The sequence below is a fragment of the Pithys albifrons genome, chromosome 2 (genome assembly GCF_047495875.1).
Source record: "Pithys albifrons albifrons isolate INPA30051 chromosome 2, PitAlb_v1, whole genome shotgun sequence".
NCBI classification, from domain to species: Eukaryota; Metazoa; Chordata; class Aves; order Passeriformes; family Thamnophilidae; genus Pithys; species Pithys albifrons.
In genome coordinates, this window is record NC_092459.1 from 108,742,945 (window position 1) to 108,756,761 (window position 13,817).

General features: G+C 41.8%; 1 protein-coding gene across 1 annotated transcript in view; it reads right to left on the bottom strand.

Annotated features, from left to right (window-relative positions):
- Window positions 1-13,817, bottom strand: part of WDPCP (WD repeat containing planar cell polarity effector) — a 147,621-nt gene that overhangs the window by 11,382 nt on the left and 122,422 nt on the right. The window contains exon 17 of the mRNA XM_071582045.1: window positions 2,576-2,711. Within this exon, the coding sequence (XP_071438146.1) occupies window positions 2,576-2,711 (136 nt within the window). The remainder of the gene's footprint in view (window positions 1-2,575; window positions 2,712-13,817) is intronic.

Here is a 13,817-nt window from a genome sequence, read left to right on the forward strand (position 1 = left end):
TGTTGGGCTCCCTGAATGGCATCAATAACAAGGTTTATTAAGCAAATGAATCATAAATGTCTTCTGCTAGTATTCACAGGGCCCTTGCCCAGGCCTTCTGGAGTCCATAACCCATAACTCCTGGGTTATGCCTTGGTTGTCCCATAACAAAGCTTCTGTCAAAGCTGAAATGTAAGGAAGAAAGAAGTCTGTGTATGTTTTGGAAATGAACTGCCAGAAGCTTGACTGAAATGCAGATTTGGGACAGTATCTGGGTCTGACAGGAGTGGTAGTGTTAGAAATGCAGTAATGTAGTAATTCCCTGGGTTTGGTGTGACTAGCTGGTACAAAGATGTGTAGCCAAGGCAGGTAACAAAAGACTCTGAAAGACGAAAGAACAGCAACTGCTGAACAACTGCAAAGTCCTCTTGTGGTGTCCTACAGGAATTTGGGGAACCACTGCTACCCAGAAGAAGCCTATTACAAAATTGGAAATCTCTGGTAATGCTGGAGTATCTTGGACACAGAGATGAAATACTCCAATGACTGAAGAATGGCCCTATTTATGTAGGTTTCTACACTCTCAAAACTTCCTTTCTTCATACAGATTTCTTCACATGAAGAGGCCTGATGCAGACTTGGCAGCAGATGCATTGTAGAAAACAAACTCTCTGAAACTGGAGGCAAACCAAGCCACAGATAAGTGCTTGTAACCACCTGCGGCTTTTTTTAAGCACAGGGAAGAAACTGCTGGAGTCACCCCTGCCTTAGCAGGTGACCTTCCCAGCTGGTTGATGTTGTCACAGGGAGTGCCTTTAAAACCTACATTCGTGTTGGCAGGCTTCAGGCAGCTGTGGTCAGCCAGGGGAACCGTGAGAAGTTTCTCTCCACAGCTCTGTAAGTGGCAACCCAAAGCTGCAGCCTCTCCCGGGGAAGGTCAGCTGCATTCCCAGGTATACACAGACAGAGGAGCTGGTGGCATGGGTGGGAACCTGCTTTATCCTCTCCAACCTGGCAAGAGGCAACACAAAACCTTGGGAAATCCCAGCAGTTTATGCAGCTCTGGCAATTGCAAGGAACTGCTCATGAGGCTCAGCAGCTTGTGGTGACCCACCTGGCTCAGTGCAGGCCAAGGTGGTCAAGCTGGGCAGCCCAGGGGTGGGACTCTGCAGTCTCTGCAGGATGCCTGATGAAGGCAGATGTGGCACTGCCAGAGCTGTGTGAGTCACAGCAACCTCCAAAAGGGAAAAGGTGAGCTGAAGGGAGGAGGATAGCGTGTTTATACCTTGGGATCGGAGGCGTGTTGGGATTAGTCTGTGCTTTATGTGCTGTTAAAGGAGCTCCTTTTACTGGAGCACTTGGAAAGTCCTCCATAGTCAATGTAGTCTCCAGCGTGGAGACTGTCTTTATTATTTTTCCCTATCAATACGGTGCTACCTTTATCCCAAAAGTTAAGATGGAATAATTGTATACTATTTTTAAAGGCAGGCCCAAGCTCCAAACCCATTAAATATCTCAGAAAGCCGTAGACAGCATCCTGTATCCCAAAAGTTGTAGGTTATGTATACAATACATACTTCCCTACTAGTGTGCAGCTGATAAAATGGGGTTAACATTTGATACTGAAAAAGCCCAATCCCCCCATGTGAGCAAAGACAGAAGACTAGGTAAGATATAGATTTCCAGAAAGAAAAAGAAATGTGTGTTTTGCCCACATGAAGAGTGTTCAGCACAGGCATGTACAAATGGCTGGATGAATTCAGTGTGGAAGTTCAATGTTGTACTCATACTAGATTTACTAAAAACATTCCTATACAGAGTAAGCATAGAAAACAAAAATGAGTCTATATACTATATAATTACTGGGCACAAATAATTGTTTTTGCTTTTCTATCAAGAATGCATGAAAAAATTAAGAGAAATAAATGCTTTTTGAATCTTTGCAGAAGAACTATTTCATTCTAATTTCCCATCCTGTGCAAGGTGGTGTGCAGGTTTACTAGCAACAAAAGCATTGGGGAAAACCCCCTAATCATCAGAACTGTTGTTTCTCTTCTAACAGGTAAATTCAAGGTTTCAATCAACTTCATAAGAAGGGCATTCTTAAAAAATAATCCCAGGGACTTTGATCACAGGCTAGTGATGTGCTTACAGAAATCTGTAGAGGTTATGTCAGGTTTTAAAAAGTTCTGTTTACCACCTGTAACTGCTGCATTTCCATTGCTGCATTTCAATTTTATCCACATTCAACAAAGAAGGCTGCATTTGTCCAAATGATTTAATTTGAAAATAGTTGTTAAATGACAGCAAACTGTCTATGTTTCTGCAAATTTCTTTGTGTCCATACCATGTCCTTTGGGCTTCCAAGTTTTTCTTGTTTCCTGCTTAATGTCTTAATGTTCCTTTATTTGTTTACAATCATGATGCTGACGACTTGTCATGAAAGCTCAGAATATCAAACATACATTTCAAAACTATTTTAGTTAACTGCCTCCGTCCCCCAACCCCCATGCCTTCCATTTTCTGTTGTGGAAATGCAGGATTTTCCTCAGCCTTGGGAAGGTGTTGCCCATGTTCCCTTCCCTGCGTTGCTCACCTGTGGGAACAGCTCTGCACTGGTGGTCTGATGGCAGGGCCTGGAGCAGGTGGGTTGTGCTCTCCTCCCTGCTCTGAAGGCTGATCAAGGAAAGCTTCACAAGATGGATCTTCTTCCTCTGACTGCCCCAGAAGTTCTGTTAAGATGAATCAGGATATGGTGTCACACTTGCTTAATTTAAAAATACCAGCCAGGTTACCAACTGCTCACCTTCCATGTCAGTGAGGACAAGGGTGTCCTCTCTTGTAATGGATCAAATTGAATGGAAAACCATATCCTTACACAGCTTTCATCCTTGACTTTTCCCCTTGAGAGGAGGCTGAGTAGCTAATGACCAGCAACAATAACATGTCCCAGAGTTTTGAAAGGCAGGCAGAGAGTGTGTATTGGCTTTAGATAGCAAGGAGGAAATGCCTTCTCTAAATTGTCAACTCCAGAAGGTCCAGCTGGCTGCCAAAAGCTGCTGCACGTGAGCATTTCCCTCTTGTCAATCGGATTGGTCCTCCAGAAGGGTTTGTGTAACTCCTTCCTTTAAATATAAAGACTCCCCTAGCTTTGTTTTAAAATATATTAGTTTACAGTCAAGATCTGAAGTCCAGTAGGTGAAGCAGGGGCCTCCAATCCACAAATTCCAAACTGAGTCCTTTGGGGAAGGGAATTGAAAGTACCTGCACCACTTAAAAATATACAGGAGGAATTGCATATTCATGGTGTGAGACTCAAGATAAATAAATAAATAAATCGATCAAACCGCAGGCTAGGAGAGTTTGGATTAAGGAAAAAAAATCCTGTTACAGATAAAGACTTTAAAAGATTTTTCTCAAAATCGTAAGACCCTTTTGCATTTTTTCCCTCTTCTAATCCTGTTTTTCTCCCCTTGTTCTCTGCCTTTTTGGATCCTGTATAAGCTAATCTGCATGATACCCATGGCAATACCATGGGCAGGGGAAAGAATATAACACTCTTGTGAGTGTTGCCATGCTGCTGGTTTACATTTTCTCTGGAGACCAGAACGCTCACTGGCTTAGCAGGGCAAATCTACTTGTAAGCGTTTCTGAGTCTCTGAGTCCTAAAAACCCAATGCTGTAAGATTGCTGTGGACTATTTCTACTCTTCATGATACATAAATGTTATTAACATCTGTGGGGAGAGAGAGGGTGAATTGTGGCAACCAGTCTGGCTTTCTCAGGTAACTGATATTCTCCCCTTGTGCTGCTGTTTCCCACACACAGAGCAATGTGGGGAATATCTGAAGGGAAGTTCTAGCCAGGTGGGGGTTGGTCTCTTCTCCCAGGCACTCAGCAATAGGACAACGGGGCACGGGCTCAAGCTCTGCCAGGGGAAATTGAAGTTGGAGATCAGAAAAAAATTCTTTCCAGAGAGAGTAATCAGGCATTGGAATGGCCTGCCCAGAGAGGTGGTGGATTCCCCATCCCTGGAGGTTTTTAAACTGAGATTGGCCGTGGCACTGAGTGCCATGATCTGGTAAAGGGACTGGAGTTGGACCAAGGGTTGGACTTGATGATCTTGGAGGTCTTTTCCAACCCAATTGATTCTATGATTCTATAGCTGCAAAAGCCAATGGGGCTGGGGACAACACACCATGCTACAATAAATAAGGGTGCTGAACTGGCACTGCTGCAATTTCCTTTCCACCTTGAATAAAAAAATCCCAAAAGAAAAAAAGGAGAGGAGAAAACAGGTGTTTGAGCAATGCTTTACATCTAAGAAACTGAACTACAGGGCAAGTAAGAGAGGTTTCTTTGGAAATCTCTTCTTATGGAGTGAGAAGCCAAGAGAACAAGGGGAACAGTATGCAGAACTTAAAAAGGCTTAGGAGAAACTGCTTTTGATATGCGTGAAGAACTCTGGGAAAGGGCTTAAACGAAACTCCTGTTGATGCGGAAAAATAAAAAAGAAAAAAAATTGGGCAAAATCCACTGCAGTTCTTGTGGGACAAGCTTTGACATCCTCTGCTGGGGAACACAGTTCTTACTGGAACTTCCACTGGTGCTTCCACCTGGAACTGAATCTTTGGTCCTTTCTTTTCACTTGGCCTTAGCTTTTTAAGGAGTGAAATGTTAAACTTTTGAATTTCCTAAATGTCAAAGCTCAGATGTACGGTTTGAGTCAAAGTGGTATAATTAATTTTTCTTTTCTCTTCCTTTTCTTTTTCCACCTCACCTACTCTGCAACATCTAAGGCTGACATAACTTACTCCCTAAAGTTACAAAATTTCATGAATTTATTATGTCCTTGACTTCTCCTAAACTATCACTCTACTGGCTAATGGCTGATCTACTTCCAAGGAGTGGGGGCATTTCAGAATGTAAACCCCTGAGAGATACTGATAGAGGAGTGGGTATTGAGAAAAGAAACAAATTAGAATTGGGTCAACTTTGTCTTGATCTCTTTCCATCACACTATTAATTCACATTTTCTCATACCAGCTGAGAACAAGAGCAGAGTAAGTCACAGCCCTCCTACACCAATCACTTCAGTGTAACTCATGCACATGCTCCAGGTGGTACTGAGCAGTTTTTAAGTTGGAGTGTGCTCCAGTTTGGATGTATAGAGTCCTTGTGTGGCATATTTCTAATATATGAATGATATGAGCAATTAAATACAGCATGGCCAGGGACTTCGATATTTTGTGCTGTAGCACAGCTACACCTAGTTAAGTAATGCTACTGAATCCATAGGAATCTCATGGAAAACAAAGCAGTCTGTCATATGCAAGCACACTTGTAGCCAAAACTGGGGGAAGGGAGTTCTTACCCACAGGAGTGCAAATAAATGTCTTTGCACTTTTCATATCTGAAATAAATATCTGAATCTGACCTCAAGTTATGAGCACTGAACCTATTCTAGTCTGGCTATACAGCTGCAGTGCTGAACATTAGATAGGATTAGATGCCAGCAGTGGTTCAAAGCCACAGAACCATCAGATATGAGCTCTGGAGTAAAGAAATAAATATTTTTGTTGTGGGACATGGAGTCTGCTCCCTGTGAGAAATGCTAAAGCAGGAAAAACAAATGCTCAAGGAACACTGTTTAAACAACACAGCCCTTCCCAAACTAGAGGCAACGTATCCCACATTTAATTAAAAAGGGAAGGGTTTTGGCAGCAATGCCATAGAGCCAGGAGAGGGTGGTGGTCTTCACATCCATATGAGGGCTCTAGTCAGGGTTTGGTGCTTAACAGGGGCTTGACTTTGTACCAGCATTGAACAGGTCACAGGTTTCACCTACGATTTTGTATTCAGGCATTCTGGGATCTTCCTTTTGCTTATTGCACAACAAACTCTTGCTGTTTTAAATTCTAACCTAGTATTTGCTTAACGTGTTAGGAGCTGGGGATGTGAATTTGAATTTTATAAACTTGAGAGTCAGTATCACGATTAATGTTGTTTCTACATTAAAGCAATTTATCAGATGCAATAATATGAATTCTTCGTGCTAAAAATCTTTGAAAAATCCTGTTTGTCATGATCAATACAGGAATAATATTGTGTATACACAACCCCACAGTGAACATTCTACATTTCCAGAATTTGCTGGTAATTGCTATTGCTACATCTAATGCCTGTCTGAGAGAGCCAAATAATATTTCTTTACAAGTCCACTAAAAGTTTTCCTAAGCTTTAACGAGCAGGATGCTCTCTAAGCACACACGTGATGAGATCTCACACCTTCCCTGCTCATATATCTGTTATTATTTAACTGCACCCATTCTCTTTTGAATCTGTGTCTGCAAATCAGAAGCTGTTTCCATTCTCGAGTACCCTCCACCAGACTTCCAGGGATAAAAATGCATTTTAAAACGTGCAAATCCGTGGCAAAACGAAAATCTTCTTTTAATACTGTTTGGAAAATTGACAGCTCTACTTAACAGAAGCCATTAAATTATTTACAAAGTAGTAGCTGCTCCTGTAGCAGCCTTTTTTGGGCATGAAAAATAAACTAGTTGATAAGTGAGAGATAAGCCATTTGACTTCTCCTTTGTGTGCCTGGCATGGTACAGAGCCAATTCTGTACAATCTGATGTTTACAGAGCAATCCTCATGTACGACCTCCTTAGGCAACAGGGACACAAGAAGCCTTTAAAACGCTGAAGCAAGCATTTAATCAGAACTCTTCATGCTGATCTTTGAAAAATTCAATAAGTTCAAAAAATGTAACACCTTCTAAAGATAAAATACCAGTTTTTTGCTTCAGGAGTTGCAAATATATCCCAGTGAACTAGTGAACCACACAGACTTCAGGCACACTGCTGTTTTTCTTAAAAAAAGAGGTAAATAGTAACATTTTCCCAAGAGAAATGAGTAAAGGGTCTGAAGAAATGCAAATGGTTAAGCAAAATGAGTGCTGTAAAACAGTAGAGTTTAATAACAGTCATACTTTTTTTTTAAGGCATTTAAACTAAAGCAAAGTGAGTGCTGTGAAACAGTAGACTTTAGCAACAATCACAGGGGGTTTTTAGGCATTTAAACAAATTAATTTTTTTTATTTGAGTAGCTAACTCTATATGAATAAGTTCATATCTACTCTTATTATGCGTTAATCTTTTTTTTTTTAAATGTTTACTTTTACCTTTTGAAAGCAAGCTATCATGATTTTGTGCGTTTTTGAGGATTTTTCTAAGGCAAGTAACTGCTGCATGAGGCATGAGACTGAGCCTGATCTCACACTTTATCAAGTTGTTCTCCCTTTACTCCATCCCAGGTTTTCTGAAACTACACGAAGCTACTTCTAAAGCCACTGGGTAAAATTCTTTTGGTATCGAAATCAGTGGGACTTTCCACTCCTGACTTGAGTGTGGTCAGCTCTTTTTTTCTCGCCACAATTGTTCTGAAAATCTCTTTCTAAATAAACATATTCTAATAAAATTGTTTCATTTCAACAAATTCCTGCAGGGAAACCACAGGGCTTTGTTTGTGAGTGTGGAAAAATGTAACTCTAATTTTTTGCTTCTTCTGGGCTAGTTTTCCACAGATTCCTATTTTTAAATTACTCTTGTGTTGTTTTGTTAATTCCCAAGGCTGACATGTTTGCATTTGACAAATACAAATTGCTGAAATACTGTTTTTACAGTACTTTTAGAACTCATTGAGAACAGGTATTACAGTTTAGAGAGCTGCAATAGGTACATTAAATCTGAGTACCTTCCATTTCTGTCGTAATGTAACAATTTGATATCTGAGAAGATAAGGCACTTTCATTACTACTAATAGAAACAACTCTTAATAGTAGCACAACATGTCATTATTTTGCTAGTTGTATATTAGGGGTATATTGAGGTATTAGCAGTAGGAAACCTGTTTCAGTGCATGTGCCAGGAAACATAAGAATTAATATAAAAATTGTATGTTAAAACTAAAGAAGTAGCTAACAGTTATAAACAACAACTCTTTATTTTGCAATGCAGGCAGTTATACTTCACTCAGCAGTCTTCTGCAGCTTGCCACGAAAACTAGCCTTAAAACTTTCTGCAAATACAAATGCTAAGTCTTGACTAGCTTGGCTGAGATTTCAATCTTTACTACTCATTTGCTCTGCTAGAATCATACACAAAATTAAGCTAACCACTATACAGTTCATTTTATACCTCCCTGGAGCCTAAGTAATCAGGTTCCTTAGGAACTCCCCTACCAGTGCCAATATTAATTAATTAGAAAAAAAAAAGGTGTGTCTTACAGGGCGATCCAGATGTGGTAATACCAAGCTGTGATGATGAGCTGAAAGGGACTGAATAACCAAGGATTTGCTTCAATTCCAGGCACTCTCACTTCAAAGGCTTGACTAGTGTCTCAGCAATAGAGATCCTGCATCTCTAGATTTTATCGGGTTTCCCGACCCGTGTGAAGTTCGCCTGGCAATCCTGGCAGTGGGCAGTGGTTCTGCTCTCCCTGTGGGTGCACGTTACCCAGCTGGAGTGCCAAGATGAGCAACCTAAGGCTGCTATTACTCAGTAATTACAGCAGGCACAGGAGGGAGGGCATTCCTGGTGACTAGGCAATGTCTTTGTTTGGTAAGTGATGCTTTAGACGAGCTCTTTATTTCTCTCTCTCTCTTTTTTTTTTTTTTTGTTTCCTTTGATTTTCTTACTTTTAAGTGACTACCTCAAGAATTAGCTCTCTTAAAGGAAAGCCGGGCAAGAGCTGCGGAGACATTCCCATTGTGTGGGGCGAGGGCTGCAGCATGGAAATGTGGGCGCGTGCTCCAGAGCATCCCAGCGAGAGCATTCGGGGAAGAGCTCATTATTCATAAGTGATGCTCTAGAGACTCCACAGAGGCAAAAAGCGCCTCTGGCATTGCAAGCCCCAACCCACAGCGGGCAGAGCAGGCGCTGCCGAACCTGCGTGTTCCTTCAGCTGCTCTCCGTGACGCCTGTGTATGGGGCACACCCTCTGCTTGGCACTTCCAGCCCAAGCACCCAGCTCCTCCACTCCTGGCTCCTGCCCTTCAGGGAGGAGTGCCGGCCAGACCGGAGGCAGATAGGCTCGGGGGAGAAGCAAGCCATTTCAAGGGGTTAATTGAAAAAGAAATGCATCTGCAAACACAAGATGCAGAATGGAAGCCTGCAAATGAAGGCTGCCAGCTGGAAGCTGGCCAAACTGATAAAGCAGAAAAGAAATTGAGGGTTAAATGTTTTGGATGCTGAAGGCTTGGAGTTCAAAGAGAAGCTCAAGGAAACGCCCAGCCACCAAGTCCATACAAAGAGGCTCTAGGCAAACACAGGTCTTCTGCAGGACAGCTTTAGCCCAAACAGAGTTTCCAAAAAGTAATGGTTCAAATGGGTAAGGGATATCTTTCAGCATCTGGGAGCCCTTTTACAAGGAAAAATGATGCCCCCAGGTGAGCTATGGCTGAGGGGCAGAAGGAGTTGCTTTCCACAGGGAACTGGATAAGTGCATCTGCCCACGTTAGGTTGGAAGAACAATGTCTAAATGTGGATGTATTTTCATTGCTTGGTAGAAAAGGCAGAATGGAGCTGATCCTCCAGGACAGGAGGTAAGGGAAACCAGGGCAAGGTTGGGGGTCCTTCCTGCCTTCTCTGGAGCTCCTGTCCACATCAGGATGGAGTACTGTACCTGATAGCAACTCATTTTTCACCAGCTATATAAGGGTTGAAGAACTGAAACTAGAAATTCCTGTCTAAATCCCAGGGAGAAACAACTTTGGATATCTTTTTTACCCTTTTCCAAAGAAAATCTCTGTTTAGGGTCTGCATGGGCCACTGTTTTCTACATGATGGATTGGGAGAAGGAAAGCTGCCTTCTTTCACTGTACTGGGAAGCTGGACTCAAAACAGAGGATGGGACAACTGGTGGTGTGTTTCTCTGGTGTAATGCTCTCTTGCCAGGTCCTTCTATGGTGATTTTGTGACAAGGACCCTGCGTTTCCAGCACTGTCTCCCCTGTGCAACAAGACCACCCTGGTCTTCAGTCAGCCTTTCTTTTTTTGATCAGCTCCTAGTTCAGGAATTGCACTTAGAGGTGGGAAAGACTTAGTTGTGCTATCCACACTTTTTGAGCAGGTGCATAACTATACAGCACTGGAGCAAGGCTAGAGTTCAAGAGTTAGGTAATTGTATCTCTCTCAAAAAGGAATTGCCTCAGACCAGTTAATTTGTCAAGATAACGAATTGCAGCAATTCTCCTCATTTGGAGCTGGGCCACTAACACTGATCTGAACTGTATTTAAACTCTTGATGACAGAGACTGAAAAAGATATTGCAATACTGGAGGTACAGGTTCCTAAAGGAAAACTGCATGTACAGCTGGAGTTGAGAGGCAGCAAGGGCATGCGAGTACACATCCTGCATATCCCTTAGATATGAAGAAATTCCCTGGGGCACCAACTCTGGTGCCTGGGCAGGCAGAGTTCATCTTACATCTTTGGGAGTGATTGAGGTCCAAAAAGGATAATGTAGTACCCATCAAGTCTCAGTTTCTGCAACATGAGATAACATGAGTAGAATTTTTACCTCCCCCCTTCCAAATAAACGCACCCCAAAAGTACTGAAGGTACTGAAAGCTTTCTGGGGGCTGCAATAAAAACCCCTCTGTGGGCATGATGCTGGGATTCCCGTGGCTTTGTATTCTCCCAAGCCATAGGTTGCTGACACATTTTTCTTTTCCGTGCAGCAGCAGACATGAACAAGTTTGGAGGAGAGGAAAAACAGAAGAAAGCTTCAGTGAAAATGCAGGCTTAGCCTGATGACTGTCCCCTGTTTCTGATGAAAGTTAAGTAGACAGCATCAGGTAAAATGAAATGATCTATGTTCTTGTGCCAGACCTTCTCCTTTGGCTGCCAGGAGTTCCTTCCCTCATAAGAGAGATGCAGAGCAGAATAAATCCTGTACATTGACTCAGGGGAATTGAAAAGAATCTCTGACTCTCAGCTTGCATTGGCACACCCTCTCCAGGAAAACAATGGACTGAAAACAAAATTGGTTTGTTGTTGACTCTGTGACTATGTCAGTGCCTTAAAAAGAACTAACATGAGAAATAAGACAGACAGATTACTCCAGAATATTTCTGCGGAATGAATGCTTAGGAATGAAATTACTGTCTTTCTTATGTTATTCAGAATAGTCATTCTCTACTTGTAATTCCATTTAATTTTGAAAAGCAAAGTGGCTTTTCTTTTGGAATAAGCGCATCCACAGGCAGAATTCTTTCCAAATAGCTAATCTGGCCATTGCTAAATGTAAACAATTTAGGTAAACATAGATTGATGAGGATGGCAAAGAACTCATGAAGGTATGGCCTGGGACCTCTTACTCAATTTGCAAGCACTTATTTAGGCCTATCTTCCTCAGGGCTAATATGGTGATCAGCAGAGCTTACAGAGAGCTGGGCTCTATTTAAACAACGTAGTCATATGTTTGAAAAAGAAATGAGCTTTTGAAAACTCCTCCTGCTGTCCCCTCAAGTTCCAAGTTTATTTTGCTTGGGTTGATCCTCACTCTTAAATATCAGTCAAGTGGTAATCTAGGATTTAGTAGATCTCAGAATTGCTGATTGTCCATAAGGTTGGGTCTCAGGCTGGTAGGGGCTGGAGATGAAGTGCATGAAGAGCAAGTGAGTGACTATTAAAGAGAAACTTTAGATTGCCTGCAGCTTGGCTTTGGCTAAAGCAGATATGTCTTGCTGTGTGCGGTTTTCAAAGAGAGGCTTAAATGTTAAGGTAGAAGATTATAGAAAGAACAGATCTTTGCATGATGAGTTGTCATGTTGTTCAACATGTTGGGTGCTTATCTGTTTTTCTTTCCAAGACTTCGCTGCTGCTGGAGTGCTCCTGGGAAAGAAAGGGCCATCTCAGGCTGGGAATCTGGGCTGAGGTTGCTCTGACTGTGTTTGCAATGGCTTAGTGTGTGTGTCCACACGGTGTGGCAGCAGCAAGAGGTATGTGGGAGATGCAGAGTGACCTAGATCAGCCCTCCCAATTCCTGCAGCTGCGCCGGTTGCTTCGTCCTGTGCAAGAGTGCAAGAGTGATGTGAACCAAATACCAGTCACTGACCTTGTTTTCTTGGAGAAACCTGTGTAAAAATGGATATAACAACACTCTTGACACTTACCTCACAGGATGTTGTGAAGCTTAATTAAATGTGTGCAAAAGCATTCTGAGATCCTTAGATGAAAGAAGTTTTTATAAATGCAAATTATAATAATTATGGCTAGTAACCACCATCAACTACTGAAACAATTAATTCAGGTTGCCACAGGCCATCACAACAACGTGTACAGAGGAATCAGCCATTTAATGACATATATGTTGCGTGAGAACTCAAAGCCTTAAAAATACTATAAACAAAGAGGGAAAAACTAGACACTTAGGGCTTGCCTCTGAGGGTGCCGTTGGTGGAAGTTTCCTCGATGGCTTCCATCACCTCCATGTTTGCACTGTCACTTGTCCCCGAGGTGAAAAAACTGCCTTAGAGGTTGCACCAGGCGGGCCATATTATGTCCCTGTGAGTTTTACATTTTACACTGCAATACTGAAAATGACTGCAAATAGCCTGGCTCACAAAAATTTGGAAATGCGTGAATATAACTCTGTTTTTGGTTAAGTCTCCCCCTCACACACTCCTTTAGCTCAGGCATCCACAGCCCAGCCCACTTGCAGCATCACAGAATAGACTTTGGCTACAGGGTATTATCCAGCTGACTTTCCAAGGGTGAAAACAAAAGAGAAGCAATCAAGATGTGTCTGGCCAAATACTTAAAGGCCCAGTGCACACATTTAGTTGACAACTGGCTGAAATCTGAACCATTTTGCTCAGCCTTTCTTGTTGCTTCAAAACTGATTTGGGTTTAAACAGCTAAAACCTACAGGTGTTTAAATGCTCTCCCTTGTCAGCAGAACAGGCTCATCAGACATGGTCTGAGGATGCAATTGGACTGGAAGAGATATCCAAAGACCCCACAGGTGAATCCCAGAGAGCAGCCTAGCCCACCTGTGACCCTCAGGCTTATTTTGCTTGCCTTTAAAGAGGAAAATTCAGAAGAGCACCCAACTTACCAAAGCAATTAGGCTAAATGCATTGCAGCTAGAAATTTAAGCAATGCACTGAATTTAATTTGACTGAAACCTTTACCATTTAACCTAGCAGCAAATTAAATCAGCTTTCTGACCAAGTGAAAAATTTTATGCTATTGAAGTTTGAAAAGTGTGAAACACACACATATTAAAAGGAGGGGTTTTCCTTTTTCTTTAATGAAGAAAAACTTGGGACCACTTAGTTGCCTAGTCCTAATAATGGGAAAATGTAAATTTTTCAAATCATGTACATTTTTCAAATCTGTAAATAAGCCTAAATTATAAAACAGCATTTCTTTCCAGCCTCTGCCAGACTAATGTCCTTGTAATCAGTGGGCTTCATAGAAAAAAGATGTTATTCATACTGGAACATTGTACAGACTAAACTTACTCTGATATCAACAAGCTCAAAACTCATAGACTTTACCAAGAGCAAGATTTCCATCTACCAAAACCGAAAATGTTTGCATGGGCTTTTTTCAGTCACTTTAAAAAGACCGACTTTCCGTAGAACCTTTTATGCTTCAAGAATGAGGATACTAAGCTGGTAATGTCCTGGGTAAGTTTTTATAAAGCAAAGGCCAAGTTTTTATGGGGTCTGTGTCTGCCTCTGCATAGAAAATAAGCAACGCTGATGCAATGTATAGAAAACATCCTACATAGTTGGTACCAACATGTTGTTTTAAACTACAA